A 20795-nucleotide genomic window follows, 5' to 3' on the forward strand; every position below is an offset into this window, starting at 1 on the left:
GCTGCATGGGCACCTCTCCCCCCCACCCCAACCCCGTGCCTCTCTCTTTCCCCCCCACCCTGTGTCTCTCTCTTTCCTTCCTCCTGTTCCCGCGCCCTCCTCTGCCTCCCCCCAGCCCCAGCCGGGGGTTTAAGCATACCTTAACAAAGCCTGTAGCCTCGGAGGTGGCGACGGGTAGAAGCGTGGCATTGGCACCAAAAGGAGCTGCCTCTGCACCTCTGTCTCTGATGATGGGGCTCAGGCTTCTTTAAAGTGTGTTTAAACCTCCATCTAGTGCTGGGGAGAGGCAAAGGAGGGCGCGGGAGTGGGGGAGGGAAAGAGAGATGCTGGGTCAGGGGTGGACAGTAGCTCCTCCCAGCTTGGAAGGAGCCCCTTTTTCCTATTGGTTTGTCCCTCATGCATTCAATTTTTTGGACGCGGGAAAAGAAAGCGTGGGACAGAGCAGGGACAAACCAATAAGAAACGTGCCATGCATTAATGGCCCTACTCATACATTAGAGATGAACTGAAACTATGAGAAAAAACATCATTGACATTTAAAATTTGATTAGTTTTTAGCTTCTGTTGAAGGGCTGTTTGATTATTGGTTAACTGAATGAATGAATTTAATATACAAAATCGCATTCTCATGCTAAATGCTACAGACATGGGCAGAATGTATCCTCCTGATACATGCAATCAGCATTTTGTCTAAAGGAGTAATGAGCATATATTCCAGCTCAGGTACATGGTTACCTGATTTTCCAGGGTTCTGATATGCACGTGCTGAGGCTGAATATACATATTTTGCTTATTTCAGACAAAATGGGGATTGCACGCATTCGGCAGATTGCATGTAGCTCTCTCCAAACACGTGGTCAAACATAATGACCAAATAAGGCTTAACATAGAATACTGGGGGGGGGGGGTTTTAAAAACCCTAGGAGTGCCTGTAGCTTTAAACAACAGATTTCCTCAGTGGCTGTTTCTAGTCAACCACAGCATTCCAGGCTGGGGTTTCGTGAGTATAAAGGCAGGGAGAAAGGGGCAGGGTCCTTTCTAGGCCTATTTTGGCCTTTGAGAGATGACTCATTGGGGCCAGACCTGATTACGGTTGCCAGCTCCAGGTTGGGAAATTCCTGGGGATTTGGGGGTGGAGTCGGAAGAGGGCAGAGTTTGGGAAGGGGAGAGGCCTCAGCCAAATATGATGCCATAGAGTATCCCCTCGAAAGAAGTCGTTTTCTCCAGGGGGACAGATCTCTGTCATCTAGAGTTCAGGCGTAATTCTGGGAGATCTCCAGGTCCCACCTGGAAGTTGGCAACTCTAGGCCTGGTAGCAACCTAACTAGGTGACTTGATACCACCCAACTTGCATGACCTAACTAGGCCTGTCTGCTTGCTACTCTTCAAAAGCAGCCACCCTATGAAAGCCAGTGTGATGTAGCAGTTACAGCTTCAGAACAGGGTCTGGGAGACCCAGGTTCAAATACTTGTCTTCCTGTGGAAGCTCATTGGGTGATTTTGGGCCAGTCACATACTTTCAGACTCACAGGGTTGTTGTGCAGATAAAAGGCAAGTGTCTGAGAAGGAGAGAATGAGGCAGGGTAAGGGGAGTGGATTGACAGTTGGAGGGAAGAGGAAATAGTGTGGGGAGGGGGATACAGGGAAAAGTGAGGAGCCATCTCACATCCTTGTGGGTTCTCTACAATAGAAGTGGGCCTGGCCCAGTAGCTGGCACCACATAACTGGGCCATAGTTTTCCTAGATAAAGGCTGCCAAGGGGTGGGAGAGAGGAAGGTCAGCTGTTGGATGGGAAGGAGATAGGGTTGCCAACTCCAGGTTAGGAACTTCCTAGAGATTTGGGGGCTGAGTCCTGGGGAGGCTGGTGCTTGAGGAGGGAGGGACCTCAGAACGGTATAATGTCATCGACTCCACCCTCCAAAGCAGGCATTTCCTCCAGGGGAACTAAGGTTACCAACCTCCATGTGCAGGCTGGAGAACACCTGGAATTACAACTGTTCTCCAGATTACAGAGATCAGTTTCCCTGGAGAAAACTACTACTTTGGAGGGTGGACTCTATGTATTATATCCTGCCAAGGCCGCTTCCCTCCCAAAAGCTCCAAGGTTCCACCCCCAAATCTCCAGGAATTTCCAAACCTGGAGCTGGCAACCCTACAAAATGAAGCTGGAAAAGAGAGAGCCTATGGGGGCTTTCAGAAAAAGGAAAGAGGGAAAGGGGGAAATGAGAAGTCTCCCATGTGTCCTTGCGGGTTCCCACTTATTTTGTACTATTTGCCATTAGAGTCATCATCCATTTATATATTCTTGCTGCCTGCCAAAGCTGGTAAAATGTTCAGCAATTATCCCTTCAGAACTGGTCAAAAATGCTCCAGTGGTCCATCAATAACATCTCCATGTAGTATGGACTGAAGGTTACTTTATTGGGCCTCATCCAGCTCATTATGGCGTCCAGACATTGATCCTGGATATCCACCACCACATCTGGTGCAGATGATAAGGAAAAACAGAGTTAAATATCATCACTGTACTGATGACATGTCAAATCTCTGTATTGCATCCCCCAGACGTTTTAACCAGCATAAGAGGGGGGGAAATGCCACAAGGTGAAACAGTAGCTTTTGGTCACCCACCTTCTAGAATCAATTATCTAGACAAGAGCAAAATTATAGAGCGCACGGCCCCCCAGCTTTCTGATCAGGTAGGTGTTTATATCACAGTTAATGGTATCAGGTGCTAAGGGAGCTAGAAGAATTAGTGTAACTGGGGGGCCCTTGTCTTTCCGATGGTGAAGTTTTTCACAAGAGTAACTAAGGTGGTTTCAGTTCCAAAACTGGGCCCAAGCCCGATGGGAAATGGGGATAGATAATCAGTGTCTTCCAAGAATCTCTGGAGCTGTGCTGCCACCAAGTGGCCTATAACCATGATTCAAAAAGGAGAGATTTTTATCCAGCCAATAGTTGGAAAATACAGTTTAGGCAGAATGAAGCAGCAGCAGCTGAACAGACTCTACCTTCAAGGCAGCTGGAATCACCCCTTCTCTGAGTGAAGCATCCCATAGCTCCTGGAACTAACTTGGTCACTCCCCCTCAGTTTGAAACTATTAGCAAAAATAGGCAAGAGTCAAGCACAAATTTGGTAGGTTACAACCCTCCAAACCCAACAGCTTGGATCCTATACCTTCTTTCTACTTGCATCCCTCTTCATCAGCTGTGGGAGGGGGTGGTCCTCCATTACCATTAGGCACTTTTCAGCTCCTTGAAGGATATTGTCTGTTGCATGAGCAGACGTGCTCAGCACCAGAGGCACCCATACTCTAGGGTTGCCAATTCTAGGTTGGGAGATTCCTGGGTGGAGCCAGAGATGAGCAGAATTTGGGGAGGGCCTCAGCACTGCAGAGAAGAATGTTCCATCCTCCAAAGCTGCAATTTCCTCCAGGAGAACTGATCAATGTGATCTGGAGATGACTTATAACTCTGGGAGATCTCCAGGCCCCACCTGGAGGTTGGCAACCCAACCATGCTCTGCAGCAACCATCTGCTTCTGCAACTGCTACACAGGAGCACAACTGGAAAGAAGGTAATGCCTTTGTCGACATCCTCAAGGTGCAATAAGTGGAATGCATGTAAGCAAAAGTGATCAGAGTGGTTCTCTGGAATCATCCCGTAGCATATCTTGGCCAGATGCAAGCTAATGCCTGCACAGTGCTTTGCCAATAGGTCACAGCTGAGGGTTCAGAAAGATCAAACTGCTAACCTAAACAGAGAGGACAGTGAATAGAATCTTACCATTGCTATGATTTGTTGTTGTTGAGTATGTATTATGTTAGGTTTTTCCACAATCACAGTTTATTCCATGTCTTGGAATGGCTGTAACCACAAGCCACAGAAGGGATATGGCATTGGTTTACAAAGTAGACTATAGCAGTATTCAGATGCAACACCTCCAATGTGAACATTTGAGAACAGTGTCTGTTTCCATTTAGGGAAGCTGTGATGTTAAAATGCGGCAAGAATATACTGACAAGGTGATGGTTTCAAAAACTAAATGTATGCATCCTCATAATATGCAAGATCCTTGAATCTTGCATTTACAAGAAAACAGAAACTATGTTGACTTTCCTTAGCATCAAGATTTGTTGAAAATAGCAGTAATAAAAGACCTCCTTTGGTGCCTTTATCTGTTAGATATGGTGGTGGAGACTCCGGGACTGAATCGGACAGATCATGCTATGGAGCTCATTGTACAACCTAAGAACCGTGGTGACAACAGCAAATAAATTTTATTTTTCTGTTTCTATAGCATCAGCTAGATCACATCCATCCCAATTGTTCAAGGTTGCTCAGCATCTGCTGATGCCTAAAACTGAGTTTTACTGTCCCAGGACAGCCTATTAGCTGTGATACTTTGCCATGTTTTTGCTGATATAATATTGAGAATACGCTCTGATCTGGATGTCAGTTGTAACATAGGTACACTAGAAGAAAGGCCTGGAATGCCACCTGGTCTATTTATAGATCATTTTGAATGGCCTGCCTGAGGCGGCTAGGAAGACTCCCACTCTCCAGGATTTCCGCAAACTGTGCAAAACTGGATTATTCATGAGCAGGGTTGCCAGCCTCCAGGTACTGGAGAATAAAAAAAACAGCAGTAATAAACAATACAATATTAGTATGCAAGTGTGTCAATTTCATCCACACACAAAAATATCTAGAACAATAACGTGCAAGAACAAGGAAATAACATCAAAAGCACATATAACAGCAATTCTTCGTGAACAGATTCACAGATCACACAATTCTGAACGGCACAGTCCAGTTGGAACCTTTGCACTTTACATTCTCTATAACAGAACTGTGTGATCTGTGAATCTGTTCACGAAGAATTGCTGTTATATGTGCTTTTGATGTTATTTCCTTGTTCTTGCACGTTATTGTTCTAGATATTTTTTGTGTGAATGAAATTGACACACTTGCATACTAATATTGTGTTTATTACTGCTGTTTTTTTTATTCTCCAGTACCAGTTACAGCAGACTAACCTATTTTTTTGCCAGCCTCCAGGTACTAGCTGTAGATCTCCTGCTATTACAACTGATCTCCAGCCGATACAGATCAGTTCCCCTGGAGAAAATGGCTGCTTTGGCAATTGGACTCTAGGCCACTGGAGTCCCTCCCCTCCCCAAACCATGCCCTCCTCAGGCTCCGCCCCAAAAACCTCCTGCTGATGGCAAAGATGAACCTGGCAACCCTATTCAAGAGGGCTTTCGTGCACAGGTAATAGGGTTGCACAGTACAAAATGGTTTACAAAGTTATTTGGATAAATGATAAAGGACTGTGGTGTACACTACTTTGCACAGCATAATGTAAGTAGGATCCTACTGTGTAATTTTTGCTCCACTTAATGTGTCATGTTAATACATTTTACAAAAAAAAGAAGAGGGAGAATGCATGCTTTGCTTCAGCTCTGTCTTTTAGATTTCTGGTTGGTTCCAGACTTCTGTAATCCTAATCCTATTGCACTGTTTATCGAATGTCTCATTTTGTTGATTGAATTGACTTGCTCTTTGCAATCTTTCTTGAGTCCCTGTGAGAAAGGCAGATTATAAATAAATAAATACTCCATTTTCTTTTCTCACATTTCAGTGAAAAACAGAATCTGTAATCTGTTTCACCACTAGATGGTGGTCTAAAACTATAATATCAAAACATGAGCAGGGAACGCAAAAACATATCTAGCACTGTAGTCCTCAGACGTTTTGAACTGGGACCCACTCCCAAACTTACTTGAAAGGTAAATGCAGGCTACATTCCCCCTCCCGAACATAAAACACAGAAAACTCACATCAGTTAGTGATAGATTTATACAACAGAGCCGTAGTTCGCTGATCATAGATCAGGAGGACCCCAAAGCTGGTCGTGACTCTCTTGCAGGTGGGTCTTGAGGCCAGAATGGAGGAGGAGGAACAATGAGAAAGCCAGCATGGTGCAGTGGTTACAGTGTCGAACTAGGTTCTGAGAGAGTCACATTTGAATCCCTTCTCTGCTATGGAAGATTGTTGGACAACCTTGGGCCATTCACACACTCTCTGCCTAACCTGCCTCATGGGGTTGTTGTGGTAAAAAAATGAAAGACAAGAGGATGCTGTAAGCTTCCCTGAGTCTCCATTGAAGAGAAAAGTGGGGTATAAATGAGGTGAGTAAATGAACACAATTATAATATATTCTTCATGTTTAGTATTGATAATCATATAGCATTACCGGGCAACAGGCTTTATCTCTTGGCCACTTGGTACATGGGTAGAGGCAAATTCCAATCTGTCATACTCATCAAGCGTCACAGGCATTCCTCTCCTGACCCACCCTGTTCTTCCACCTCCATCCTGCCTCAAGACCCACCTGCAAGAGAGTCACACAACCCATTTCACGGCCCTGATCCAAAGTCTGAGAACTATTGCTTTATTGTATAAATCCATCTCCATGGATATACTAACATTAGAGGTTCATGCCCTTGCGACAGTGAGAATGTGTACAAAGCCACAGCCATAAACATGGGGCTTGTAGTTGAATGGGTGGATGAGTGCCAGATGGCACTATGCACACTTTGCCACTATCTCAAGCTCCACCTCTTAATTTACAGGTTAGCAACATTCTGTGTGTGTGTCTGTGTGTGCACATGCATGTGTATCAGTTTCCCAGTTGCTGTACCAGTGAACCCACCAACACAGAATAGAGCCCAAAGTTTTTACAGAGTTAAATGATTTCCTGGCATCTCACTCCAGGTCACCTGTCAGACAATGATGCACCTATGAAGCCCACACCACCAGAAGCAGTCAGATGAGGGTGAAGCTTAGCCATACCCACATGTATTCCACCCATCCAATGAGCGAAGTGTGAAGTCCTTCAATTTAAGTGCTTCTTTCTCCAAAGGAAGACAAGATTAGTTCCTTTTCTGGAGCCGCTGGGCGGGGGGGGGGGCATCTTAATATTTGGTAGCACCCATGAGTTATTGCTCTAGGACTGCCCTGGAAGAGAGCTTTCTCAGCGGATCAGTCTAGAGGTTCTCATGGGGTTCTGAGTGTTGGCGGTGGGTTACCAGGGTACATTCCAGGGAACCCTTGGTCTAAGGGGGTTTCCCAGCAAGGAAAGGCATCATTTTCCTTCTTCCTACCATAACACTCTCTTCAGATATATGTATTATTTATATACTACATTTATACCATGCCTTTCTCCACAATGTGGTCCCAAAGTAGCTTATGTAATTCTCTTCCATTTTATTCTCACAACAACCCTGCAAAACAGACTGAGAATGTGCGACTGGTCCAAGGTCACCCAGCAAGATTTCACGGCAGAATGGGGATCAAACTTGGGTCTCCCCCCAGATACTGATCGGAAACTCTAACCACTACACCCCAGCAGCTTTCATGTGGTGGCTGCTGTTGAACAGTAGTGAAGAGCTGGCCCTGGGTAGATCGGTGTTGCCAGGCCTAGCCCCAATGGGTCCTCCCTCTGAAAAGGGCCCTGCCCCTCCCTCTGCCTTTTACTGACAGAAACCAAGACTTCAACTTGCAGTATTGTTGTGATTGCCTAGCAATGTCCACTGAGGGAATTTGTTTCTTAAAGCTACAGGTGATGCTTCTATTACTGAGAAGGGGTTAACCCCCAGTTGTTTGTTGTTGTTATTTATTATTGTTGTTGTTTTTACATTTCAGGTCTTTCTGCCAACCTGGGAGTTTTCTAAAGTTTTTAGAAAGAGGTCTGTTCATGGTTCCAATCTCTGGAATTAAATATCCACAGATCTTGCCACATTTAGCATTAGATATATTGATGATTCCCAGAGCTTTATTGTACCCTTTGATTTCTCAGTAAGGACACTGGAACCCCAACAGCATTCTGTATCATCCATTTTCAGGGCAACATGCCAATGTCATTAGCAGGCCAATCATTCTGGGGGTGAGTTTTAGGCATCTTCTGGGCATTTGAACATGAAACCCCTGCTCTACTCAATTCATTTATTATGGCATGAGCTTTCAGACAACAGCCTGGTTCATCAGGGATAAGTTTCATGTTTCTGTTGAAAAGGAAAAATATGTAAAAAAAAAAAAAAACCCAACAACAACCCCACAAACACTATGTTTAAAACTAAACCAAGAGAAATCTAAAAATATTAAAGAAAGTTTCCTTTTAATTGACATTTTCTTCACAATAAGAATCAATCTTATTGAAATGTTGTCATTTGACCCTTAAAAAAAAGAGGAAAAGACTCACAAATCCTTGAACTGTGCAATCCTAAGGAAAGTTACACCCTTCTAAGCCTATTGACTTCTATGGATTTAGAAGGGTGGTACTCTTCTTACAGTGCATTCCTAAGGACAGTTACTCCAGTCTAAGCCCATTCATTTCAATGGGTTTAGACTGGACTAACTCTCTTTAGGAATGCGCTGTTAGGATTACACTGGTAATCTTTTTAAAGGAAAGGATTTGATTATGTTGGATTGTATTGGGGGAATTGTATTAAGCTATAATAGTATCTTTTTCGGGGGAAAGAAATGTATATATTAATTCACACTTGGCATATGAAATAAACAAGGCTTTTTATCATGCAAAATTCTGTATTTGGTCCCTAGAAGAAATCGTGAAACACAGTAACCCACCAAGCTCAATGTATGGGAAGTGAAGAGGAAATAAAAGAACAGGGTATTTCATAGGATGCTGGATGAAACTCTTCCTGTTTCAGAAATTAATATCATGCAATATTGCTACCAAACCCACACAAACTGAAACTCCCTTCGTCGCCATCTGTGGTCCAGTCGTAAAGGTCTTAAGATTTGTGGTAGTAGCAAGTACTACAGTGACAATCAGTGTGATTCTCCATGGGTGTGTTGTTTTCAAAGTAAATCTTGGGAAAAGAAAAACAAAGAAAAATGTTTAATAAATAATTTAAAATGATGTTGATTGCTTGCCCCCCACTCCCCAAAAAAGCTTAGTTGTATAACACTGGGAAATTTCATCTATGCCAACTGTACAGTTATGTCCACCACTATTAAATCAGTATTTCAGGAACCTTGCGGCGTATTGAACACTGAGGCCAAGTCCAAAAGGAGGACATTATTTCCATACATACAAGGAGGACTAGTAATTGGGTTTCTTGATCAGCAGTATCCTGTTCTATATGGCAAACTGGTATTAAGACTGGTATTGAATTCATATGAGCCTGTAAAGTGCAGGACTACACAAGTAAATTGGGGACTACACATGTACTGATGGGCTACATATCGGTTTTCCCAACGTAGCAAATTATGGCTACCGAGAGATATTTTGGCTTGGGAAAATGGCTTGAGGGAAGGCTTAAGCCCCCCCACCCCGCCCGCCGCCCTCCCTGGGCACTGACAGCCAGATTTGAACTGAGCCCCTGTGTGCCTCTGAACTACTTTCAGAGCACAGAACTCCCAGCACACATCTAATCAAAGGGACCACGAGAAGTTCACGACATGTGAATCAATCCTTTCGTTATGTTGAGTCATCTCCCCTCACTGCCCTCTCATGGGACTGTTAGAAGCCGACAGTGCACATATCATGAGTAGGGTTGCCAACCTCCAGGTATTAGCTGGAGATCTCCTGCTATTACAACTGATCTCCAGCCGATAGAGATCAGTTCACCTGGAGAAAATGGCCGCTTTGGCAATTGGACTCTATGGCATTGAAGTCCCTCCCTCCCCAAACCCCACCCTCCTCAGGATCCTCCCGCAAAACCTCCCACCGGTGGCAAAGAGGGACCTAGCAACCCTAATCATAAGTTACCACAAGCATTTCCAGTTGTCAGAATTTTTAGCTATCATATATAAAATATTAACTACATTAAGCACAAGAGCGGACTCAGCTTGGAGATTCATTAGTTGATAACATCAGAGCATAACGTAAGAACTTAAGAAGAGCCTGCTTGATCAGACCAGTGGTCCATCAAGTCCAGCATCCTGTTTCACACAGTGGCCCATCAAGTCAGCTGTCCTGGAAGACAAACAGCACATGGAAGCCAAGGCCCTCTCCACCTGCTGCCTCCCAGCACTAATATTCACAGGTGTGCTGCTTCTGTAAATGGAGGCTCCCTTCAGTCAGCATGGCTAGTAGCCATTGGTGGACCTCTCCTCCATGAATCTGTCTAAGCCCCTTTTAAAGCTATATATGTTGGTGGCCATCACTATCTCCCCTGGCAATGAATTCCACAGTTTAATTACTTGTTGAGTAAAGAAGTATTTCCTTTTGTCTATTCTGAACCTACTTCCCAACAATTTCATTGGGTGCCACCAAGCTCTAGTATTATGGGAGAAGTATACTTCCCTGCTGTCAAGCTGCTACAGCCTTACTCCTCTCATGGCAATCTTTGTACAAGGATAAGACCTAAGAGGTCTCTGCCAAGGTAGGCATGCAGTCCAATGTATGGTGGATTCAAGCACTTTCCGGAGCAAGGGGAAAAACAGACAAGCGACAGGAAAACAACCCCATTCTGTATTACCCTTTTGAAGGCTTTTGCTACACAGCATGTTGCTTCTGATGTAATGTTCTTTGGGACTCGCATTGTTTTCTTTGTCCTCATGGGAGTGGGGTAAGCCCTTGAGAAACAGCATCCTACGCACTGGAAAACACGCTGCCCATTGAGCGCTGTTGCACGTGTGTGCAGTTTTAGTTGACATTCTGTACAACCTGTCAAAAACAATAAATATGTTAATCTTGTTCTAGGTTATATCCCAGTACATGATATTAGGCCATGTCCCTGTGATTTGACCCCTGGAAAAGTGGCAGAAAGGATTTATCTCTACAGCTGCTTTCGTTCATAAGTACTGGTAGTATGAAAATCTCACTGTATGCCGTCAGTTCATGAATGAGTATCTAACTGATTAAGAGGAGATTCTTTATAGAAACTGAGAAGAGAATCTGATATGGTCTTTTGTCACTGGATTATCTGGAAAATATTAAATGTTGCAGATATCAGTCATCAGCTATAATCTTGAAGAACCTGCATGTGTTAAATGCCATCAAGCCTATGGTTGAGGTCAGCAACGGTTTTTATGTTGCATTATAGCTGGCCTCCCTATCCACCTTCTTTGTGTCTAAGTCATTCCATCGACCCTGGTGGGGCTGGATTGCTTCCCCCACCCCCGGGCCATTATGGCTCCAGTGTGTTTTATTGGGTTTATCGTAAAAAATTGATTGGTTTTTAATTGTTTTATATTAACTGAAATTATGTTTTGATTATGGATTGTTAGCTGCTCTGAGCCTGGCCTCAACAGGGAAAGAACGGGTTATAAATTTAATAGTAATAGTAATAGTAACAGTAATAAGAAGAAGACAAAGAAGACAAAGAAGAAGTCTCTTCTGACTCATGGTGACCCTATGAATTAATGTCCTCCAGAACATCCTATAATTAACAGCCTATTTCAGGTCTTGCAAATTGAGGGCTGTGGCTTCCTTTATAAAGTCCATCCATCTCATGTTGGGTCGTCCTCTTTTCCTGCTGCCCCCAACTTTTCCTAGCATGACTGTCTTTTCCATAATGTGACCAAAGTACGATAGCCTAAGTTTAGTCATTTTAGTTTCTAGGGAGAGTTTTGGCCTGCCCCCCTTTTTTTTCTTTCATTTAAAAAAAATTCTATTAGTCTCTCTATTTTTATGCTATTGCTTTTCCTTCCATCATTTGTTTGAACTGTCATAAAGCTGCTTGACAGGTAACAAGCAAGGGGAAGGATAAATACATTAGATTTGCAGTGTATTAGTAAAATGAATTGCTTTGATAAAAGAATGTTAGTATTTTTGATGGTTTGCAATAGATTTCTTGATCAATCTGGGGCCAGATCTATAATAAGGCCCAGTGAAGCAGAGGCCTGTGGTGGAAAATTATGGGGGCCAGCATTTGCTGCCACCCCACCTCACCTTCACGGCTCCCTGTTCTGACCCCTGCCTGCCCACACTTCCCTTGCCAGAGCAGCTAACTACTTCTCTCCTCAGTCCCCCAGATGTTCTTGAACATGGAACCGTAAGCAACATACACCTAGCAAGGAATCCCAAATTTTCATGATATTCCTCTCATCTACAGACAAAGGGCTAGCCTATCCAGGCAGAAGCAGCGGACAGAGGCAAGGAGAAGATGGTGGAACACAACAATTTTTCTCCTTCAGTAGTGTCTGCCAGGCTTTATAGTCCAAAAGAAGAGTCAGCATCCTCATCATGTGCTATTTTCTGTACTTCAGTATTGAGATGTTCCATTTTCTTTTGGTTCCAAGGATAGCCAAATCCATTTGTATGCCTGTTATCTACAATGGGCTTAAATGCCTGGAATGTCTCCTTCTGACCCTGTATGATAGTTTGACACAAAAAAGTCTTCAGTTCTGAGCTTGTGAGTTTATTTCCCTTTTTATCATCAATATACTGTTTGTGTTTATCTTGTTTGTCTTAATATACTCATAAAAAACTCTGCAAGTGGTTAACTTGGACTTGGACCTCTCAACAATTTAAATGGTAATACATCAGTTGTCGATTATGGAGTAGTCCTGTACATCGTGTCTTCTGTAAAGGTGGTGTCCATGGTTTTGCTTGCTTAGTGGCAAGCTGTAGACTGTTTTTTACCAATTGGTTAATTCTCTCAACAAGACAATTGATTATTTGTATTCCATTATTTGTCATGGGTACTTTAGTGAATCCTTCCTAGGAAAAAATGACGACGTGAATTTCATCACTGTATCTATGCTAACCTTAGCAGCACTTTGGCAAAACTTTGACTCAGTGGCTGATCTCCAAATGGCTCCATTATGTCAAGGACAAACGTCCGCCATGGACAAGTGGGATAGCCAATGGGTGATAAAGGAGTACAAATGTTTTGCTGTGATTTGTTACTACTGGAGTGGGCTTCACAATTCCTAATCACTGCTTCAACTTGGTTGTCTATCTCTGGCCACCAGAAATCTTGCTGTAGTCACAGTTTGGTCAAAGTTATTCCCAGGTGATCCGCCTGGGAGAGGTGAATTAAACATTCTTAGAGGTTTGTTAGAACAACAAAATTATCCGTTCTCAAAATCCACTAATATACTATGGACAGGTAATGCAGTACACATTTCTACAATGTTATCGTTTCTGACATTCTCATCTTGCAAGGCCAGCCTTTAATTCTAAAGGTCTTCAGATCATTATAACTTGGTATTTTCTCACAGATACTGCCCATTTTGAAGCTGTAATTGCCTTTTCAGTCCCTGCAGTGGCCTGTGAAATAACTTGTTCTTTGTCATCAAACTTTACTTCAGTTCATCCTCAATACAAGTTGGCCACATTCTTCACTCCTGGAAGATACCGCGGGTCAAAGACCATGAGCTTTGCAGATCATTTAGCAATCATTAGAGTGGTTCTGTCAGAACCCTTTATAGTGAACAGGGCTGACAGAGGTTGTGGTCAGATCCTAGAATATATTTTCCACCTAACAAATATGTTCTAAAATGACCAGCCGCCCAGAAACATGCCAGAGCCTCCTTTCAGTAACAGTATATAAATTGTCTAAGTATTTTAAGGCTCAGGAAGCAAATACAATAGTAACTTCTTCCTCATTTTTTGCTGAGTCAAAACAGCACCAAGGCCATTGTCGTGTGAATTTGCTTGCTTTCCAGAATCAAAGGAGCTTAGAGCCTGGTTGATGGAAACACAATGTTTGATCTTCTTTAAACTCTTTCAACACCGTATTCCACACAAATTTTAATTTTAAAATCATAATTTTAAAAGAAAATGGCACAAAGGAGCTACCCTTGAGACACACTGTTGCACAAACTTTCAGCAGTACTCACATAATCCAAGGATAGATCCAAATTTGTATTGGTTGTCTCATTCTGATGCTTCCTGAGTGGCTTTTACTACTTTCACCTGATTTTGGAAGTGCCCTTCTGAGAGACAGTATGTCCTAGGTAAGTTGGAGAATCTGTGCAAAATTGACATTTCTCTTTGTTTATGGTGGATTGGTGTGGCTTTTAAAGGAATTCTTCTGAATTATCTTCAGACTAATCCCTGCCATACAGCAGAATGTAATCTTGGAAGTATATCTCCAGATATCGTACACATCACTCTCTGGAAGACAGATGCCACAGAAGCCAGCTCAAAATTAATGTATTTAAATTGGAATAAGCCTTCTAGTGTGATAGCCGCAGTGTAGTTATAGGATTTTAAAGGAATCTGGTGAAAAGCAGAGTTTAATCCAGAGCAGTAAAGATCTGAGTTTCTTTGAATGAGAATAGCATTTCATTGATGTTAGGCAATAGATTACAGTCAACATCACTTTTTGATTTGAAGTCCCTCAAGTACACACATATACAAATTATCTCATGAACCTTCCTGTGTAAAACAATGGAATAAACCCACTCTGAGGAATTAAGAGTTTCAATGATGTTAAACCAGCTTTATTCCAAAGAGGCAACTAAAAGAGAATGTCAGAGTGGTTCTGGCAGCGATCAACTACATCAAGAATAAAAAAGAAAAAGCGGCAGTGATATATTTGGACGCTGAGAAAGCCTTTGATAATGTTTCATGGAACTTTTTGGTGGAAACATTACAACAAATAGACTGTGGCACACAATTCCTGAAAACCATTAAGGCCATATATACCAATCAAAGTGCGAGATTATTGATCAACGGGATGTTAACAGAACAACTGGAAATACAAAAGGGGACAAGACAAGGCTGTCCTTTGTCTCCTTTATTGTTCAATTTGGCAATGGAGATACTTGTAAACAAGATAAGAGCTGACCCTAAAATAGAAGGAATAAAATATGAAGACCAAGAATACAAAATAAGAAGTTACGCAGATGACGTGGTTATAATATGCCGAAAACTAGTAGCTTCACTGACGGAAATAAGAAAACAAATTGATCAGTTTAGTTACTATTCCAGATACAAGCTCAATAAAACCAAAACTAACATGATTCTCTACAAAGTCACAGCTGAAGAAAGACTGGTTATACATAACAAATTCTAATGGTCAATGCCAAAGAAGAGTGTGAAATATCTGGGTGTCAGGATACCAGTGGGATTAGATACACTTTTTGATACAAAGTAGTCTGGGGGAAAATAGAAGAAGATCTTCAAAGATGGACCAGATTACAAATTTCATGGTTGGGTCGTATAGCGGTGCTGAAAATGAACATTATGCCAAGACTTAATTTTCTTTTCCAAACAATTCCAATTTATATAAACTCAATAACATTGTCTAAATGGCAGAGAAGACTGAACAATTTTATTTGGAATGGCAAGAAACCTAGAGTAAGCTTTGCAGTCTTACAAGATGAGAAAAGTAGAGGCGGGTTGAATCTACCTAATCTTAAACTATACCACCAGGCAGCTACTCTGGCCACACTGACAGACTGGATTATACGTCCAGAAGATCGAATGATCAGATTAGAAAAAGCGGATCTTGGACATGGTTTTCACCAATGGCTTTGGACGAAAAAAGCCACCACAAGATTTAAGAATGTAAATACAGAGAATCTACCAATGCAGATGATAAAAGTATGGAATTCATTAAAGAGATTTCTTAGTCCATCGCCACCTAGATTGATGTCTCCAATAGAAGCATACACAGATTATGTAAGTAGGAGTAAAAACGACCTATTTACTTACAATTATTTAATTAAGAAAGTCGGACAAGTGAAAACATTACAGGAACTTCAAGGAGAGAACATTAAGATTTCCTGGTTTGTATATCATCAAATAATAATGCTTTAAGAAGAGACAAGAAGGCAGATAAAGGAAACTGACAGAATTTGAAACTCTGATTACCAAAACACAAGATCATCTTTTGTCAAAAATTTACAAATTATTGCTGACCACAAAAACTACATCTGAGCAAGTTAAAATATGTATGGTGAAGTGGATGCAGAACTTTGGGGAGATGATCTCGATGCAAACCTGGGAGAAACTGTGGAAAACACACATTAAGTTTACCAGATCACAAGCTGTAAAAGAAAACTGGTATAAGATGTTCTACAGATGGCATTATGCACCGAAAGATCTGCAGAAGATGTACAAAGCAAATCAGGCAAACTGTTGGAAATGTTCTGATACAGAAGGGACATATTTCCACCAATGGTGGAGATGCAAGAAAGTACAAACCTTTTGGGAAATGATACATAAAGAAATACAAAACCTAACGAAAATCAGCTTTCAACCAGAAGCCAAATACTTCTCATTGGGTATTATTCCAACTCAAATCTCACCCAATCAAAGAGAGCTGTACCAATATGCAACAACAGCAGCGAGATTGTTATTGGCACAAAAATGGAAAGATAAGGAGATACCAGACTTAAAGATGTGGATTACAAAAATGCATGAATATGCAATGATGTCAAAACTCTCCACCTTGCTACATCATGAGATGATCGAAGAGCACAAGCAGAAATGGCAATCTTTTTATGATAAATATGAGACAGTTCATAAGTATATACTTTAGTTAGTGTTGTCATGAAATTTGTGATTGTTCTTTACAAAAGATTAAAGGGTAACATTAAAAATATCAAAAATGATATTAGAGAAATGATGTACGAATGATAGAATAGTAATAATAGAAGAAAAAAGTAAGATTATGATAGAGATAATGATGAAGAAAGCCCGTATGCCGGTGTAATAGAAATGAAAATGAATGTAGTCCGATTATCCCTTTCCCTGTTTCCCTTTTCCCATGTCTTGTAATAAAAACAATAAAAACTTTATTTAAAAAAGAGTTTCAATGATGCATGATTTGAGAATCTCTTCCTGAAGTGGTTGTCTCAGCACAGCTTTTTTGTGCTGTACTGGTACTGCATTTTCTTTGAACTTGATCCTGTGCTTGAACTTCCTGGCCTACCTAAGATCATCAGTAAAGACATCTGTAAACTGAGTGGTAATGTCCACATGTGAACTTTCCATAATTTGCCAGACACATTCCATTCTATTAAGATCCAGAATGATGTTGAGTTCTCTTTGAAGACTCCATTCCAGAATAGAAACACCTTTTTGGTCTACATATACCTTTCTTTGAGCCTTACAACCTTTGCATCTGACCAATAGTAAAGTAGCCTTTGATAGCAATGGGAGACCCACCTTATCCTCCTAGGCATATATCTGAAGAATGCAGTGATGGGCAATTAACAGCAAGTAGTTATGTGTAGAGGCAATGAGGAATTACAGTGAATTACAGTGCATGGGGAACCAAAATCTATTGGCATCCTGATTCACAGTCATTGACTTGCACCAGGCAATGTGGAGAAGGATATGCTTTGGATAACATGGAAAAATTGGTTAGAAGAATCAATGTCTTCGTTTTCCTAGTGGCAACTCCTGAGACACTGCTAACGGCAGACTTACAGACGCTAGCAAAAGGTTCTTTTTATTGCACTTCTTGCAAGTCGTTGCCTTTGCAGTATACCCTATAAAATCTGGCTTATGGGTAGGATTGCTGCACCAATGAGTACTGTCAATGAAAAGGAGATGTATTAGCTGGTATTTTCTTTGAGAACATGTTGCTAACAGTTCTGTTCTGTAAATTTGAACATCTACTGGGATTGTGGTGGAAAGGACAGTGATTTGCCACAATGCAGAGGACTTTCCACCCTGGGCAGTTTCTATAGCTTTAGCCAAAGTCAGTCACTTCATCATGAACACTGGATTTTAGAATTATTTGTCTTCATGACCATCTGGTCTCTGATTACCTCATCTGTAAAATTATCAAATTCACATGTTGCATGTAGTTCACACAATGCCACTGTGTATTGATCAGCAGCCTCGTGCAGTGATTGAAAGTGTGAATAGAACCTGAAAAATGTGAAATGTTGAAACACAACATTTAATAACAAGTTAAAATGATCATCCAGAGCACAGATTGTTGCTTCATATGGAGTAGAGTCTTGTGGCAATTCAGTGACTGGAGGAAGATGCCTGAAAAGTGTTGGTCCTTCAGGACTGAGGCAGTATAGAAGCATTGCCTTTTTCCTTTCTGGGGTCAGGTCAGGTTTAATTATTGAAGGTTAGCAAATAATTATGGAAATAATCCCATTGTTTCCATGGGAGCAGAAGTTCTCCAGGTGCAGACGTGAAGAAAGATGGTAGTGAAATTTGTGCCATTGCAGACCTATTGAGAACAAACTGTGAGAGTAGGATCACACATCAGAAGCAGGAATACCTCCTTCAATTTGATTTCAACCTTCTGCAAAAACAGTCTGTCTCCTGATATATCAACTTTCATTCCGCATAACACTATGGGCACTTTCACAATTGTCTGCAAGTGGATTTTGCCATTTCCCACAGTAAAATTCATCTGCAAAGTGCATTGAAAGTGGATTGAAAGAGCATTACTCAGGATGTATGAAAGCGCCCTTTGTTGCATGAGACACCCCCCTGCTGGCCAAGAGGGGGAAAATATACCTTGACACTCCACATTACATTAATTTATTCACTCCATTGATACTCCACTTTGCTCCCCAATGGGGACCCAAAGTGGCTTACAACATCCTCTCCTTCTCCATTTTATCTTTGCAACAACTCTGTGAGGTAGAGTAGAGTGAGAGAATGTAACTTGCCCAATGTCCCCCAGCAAGCTACCAAGACACGAGTGGTGATTTGAACCTCAGTCTCTCAAATCCTAGTCCCAACACTGTAACCACTACACCACACTGGCTCTCAACACATGCTGACTAGTCTGCAAAACCCATAGGTTTCCAAATAAATGTAATGTGATCATAAAAGAGCAGTAAGACTGCTATCTATCAAGAATTTATAGCATAAATGTATAGTCTGGCACAGCGGTTCCCAAACTTATTGAGTCATGAAGCACTTTTCAGGAGAGAAATTCATCACGGAGCACTAATTTTCACCTTGCACCTATATACTAAACCGAACAACAGTCATATTTTTCTTTCCAATCTCTTCACAGGGCACTAGGAGATGTTTCACCAAGCGCTCCGTGGAACACAGTTTGGGAACTGTTGGCCTAGTATTTGATTTTAATGTTATTAACCACAATTTCGAGAAATTATATGCAGTCTGATCCTGACCATTTTTCATCAGTAGCAGGTCACACTGACAGTACAGTCCTATGCAAAGTTACACCAATAATTCTGCACAGGATTGCTCTATTGTTTCGCTGGGGCTTTTTTTTTTTTTTTTTTTTTGCTGTCAAGTGCAGCTGACTTGGGGTGACCCTGTAGAGTTTTCAAGGCAAGAGACATTCAGAGGTGGTTTGCCATTGCCCAAACGAGACAGCTACATACAAAAATCTCTCCTTCAAAAAATTGCTGGTGTAAGTTCTGTTAAACAATTGGAGTTACCGCACTTTGTATTCCCAGCGATGTATTAAGAGTTTTGAAAATGTTGTAAAAACCATCGCTTTAAAAGGGTTTTTGGATACCACGGCTTATAAATGGTTGGAAGACGTCTTCACAGCTAAAGGGGCCAAACAAAGTGCGAACAGTATTTTTTATAACGTTTTCAAACTCTTAATACATCGCTGGGAATACAAGTGCGGTAACCCCCAATGTATTACAACGTTGCCTAGTATTCTGGGTTCATAATTTGCTATGCGAGGAAACATTATCTAGCGGTTTTTTTGTTTGTTTGTTGATCATGGTACATGTAGAGCACAGATTTAATTAGTACTTTTAATGTATTCCAGTCATCATTTGTTTTCTGTTAAATTCAAGTATTAAAGGTATCTCACCCTGCCTGATGAGCTCTCCATCTGGTATTGCATGAAGGATATTCAGAAATACAGACAATATGGCTAAAGCAATGGCTGCATGTTTTCCATAGTATTCCATGACCTTCCTATAAAAAAAGAAAGAAAGAAAGCATCAAAGACCTTTTTACTCCATTTCTAAGCTGAGTTTATTTTGCACGAGCCCACTAAATTTCAGGATCACTGTTGTAATCGGATATATTTTGATTTTATGTGATATTAATTGCAGCTCTGGATGTCATTTGGAAATTGCAATGTGCATTTAAAACAGTTTTGTCCTTTCTACTGCCTTTCTATGTTGTTTTAAGGTGTTAAGTGGCTCTTGGCACAGACAGAAGATAACACTGGTGTCTTTTCTTTTTCATAGAGGCTAACACAAACTTACACAAGATAAAGTCTGTCCAAAGCTGACCATCCTATGTTCTCTCATTTCTATTATTATTATTAACAATGGATTGTTATGGCTACTATTCTGCTTGCCTGACCTCATGAATGGTTTAAATTTATCTGTGGGCAGTGTGAGACTGAAACCACTGCCTTCAGAGATGCGGAATTAGTCTAGCTATTTCACCAGATACATGTAATACTGTCCATGTTTTCCACTTAATAGTGTGCATGTGTGTGTACCGTCAAGTCACAGCTGACTTACAGTAACCCCGTAGGGTTTTCAAGGCAAGAGGCATTGGGAAGTGATTTGCCATTGCCTGCTTCCGCATCACGACCTTGGTGTTCCTTGGAGATCACCCACCCACCTTCTCACCAGGGTTGATCCTGAAATGGCTTCTGGGATCTGACAAGATCAGGCTAGCTTGAGCTATCCAGGTCATGGAATATTGTATGGTGCACTGCAAATCAGTGAAAGAGCAACTGATATTTAGGTTTATCTTACATGATATAAAGCAACATACCCAGGCTTGCTACCTTATATACACACTCCAACAGAGAATTGAAGCCAATACTGCCTCTTAAGTAGATGCACCTGTATGGCACACAGGTTTTCTAACACTTGTTTGGTGGTGGCAAGAGCTGTCAAGTCGCAGCTGACTTATTGCGACTGCACAAGGT

The 20795-nt window shown here is 41.6% G+C and overlaps 1 protein-coding gene across 1 annotated transcript; it reads right to left on the bottom strand.

Moving 5' to 3' along the window:
* Positions 1 to 8803: 8803 nt before the first annotated feature.
* On the bottom strand, positions 8804 to 19812 carry CGA (glycoprotein hormones, alpha polypeptide). The gene is made up of 3 exons (XM_056856761.1): positions 19713 to 19812; positions 10512 to 10699; positions 8804 to 8897 (listed from the first exon to the last, which is right to left on the bottom strand). Exons 1-3 carry the CDS (start codon positions 19810 to 19812, stop codon positions 8820 to 8822), a joined length of 366 nt encoding a protein of 121 aa, XP_056712739.1. The 3' UTR covers positions 8804 to 8819.
* Between the last annotated feature and the right edge of the window lie 983 nt (positions 19813 to 20795).

This window comes from Euleptes europaea, chromosome 10 (genome assembly GCF_029931775.1).
Source record: "Euleptes europaea isolate rEulEur1 chromosome 10, rEulEur1.hap1, whole genome shotgun sequence".
Lineage (NCBI taxonomy): Eukaryota > Metazoa > Chordata > Lepidosauria > Squamata > Sphaerodactylidae > Euleptes > Euleptes europaea.

Bases quoted from the DNA above. Each gene is read 5' to 3' on its own strand.
- CGA (XM_056856761.1), bottom strand. From the start codon at position 19,812: ATGGAATACTATGGAAAACATGCAGCCATTGCTTTAGCCATATTGTCT. The intron at 10,700-19,712 runs GTGAGATACCTT...TGTTTTTGACAG, and splicing joins TGGAGAGCTCATCAGGCAGG to GTTGTACAGAATGTCAACTA. The intron at 8,898-10,511 runs GTAATACAGAAT...TCTTTTCCCAAG, and splicing joins TAGCAAAAGCCTTCAAAAGG to ATTTACTTTGAAAACAACAC.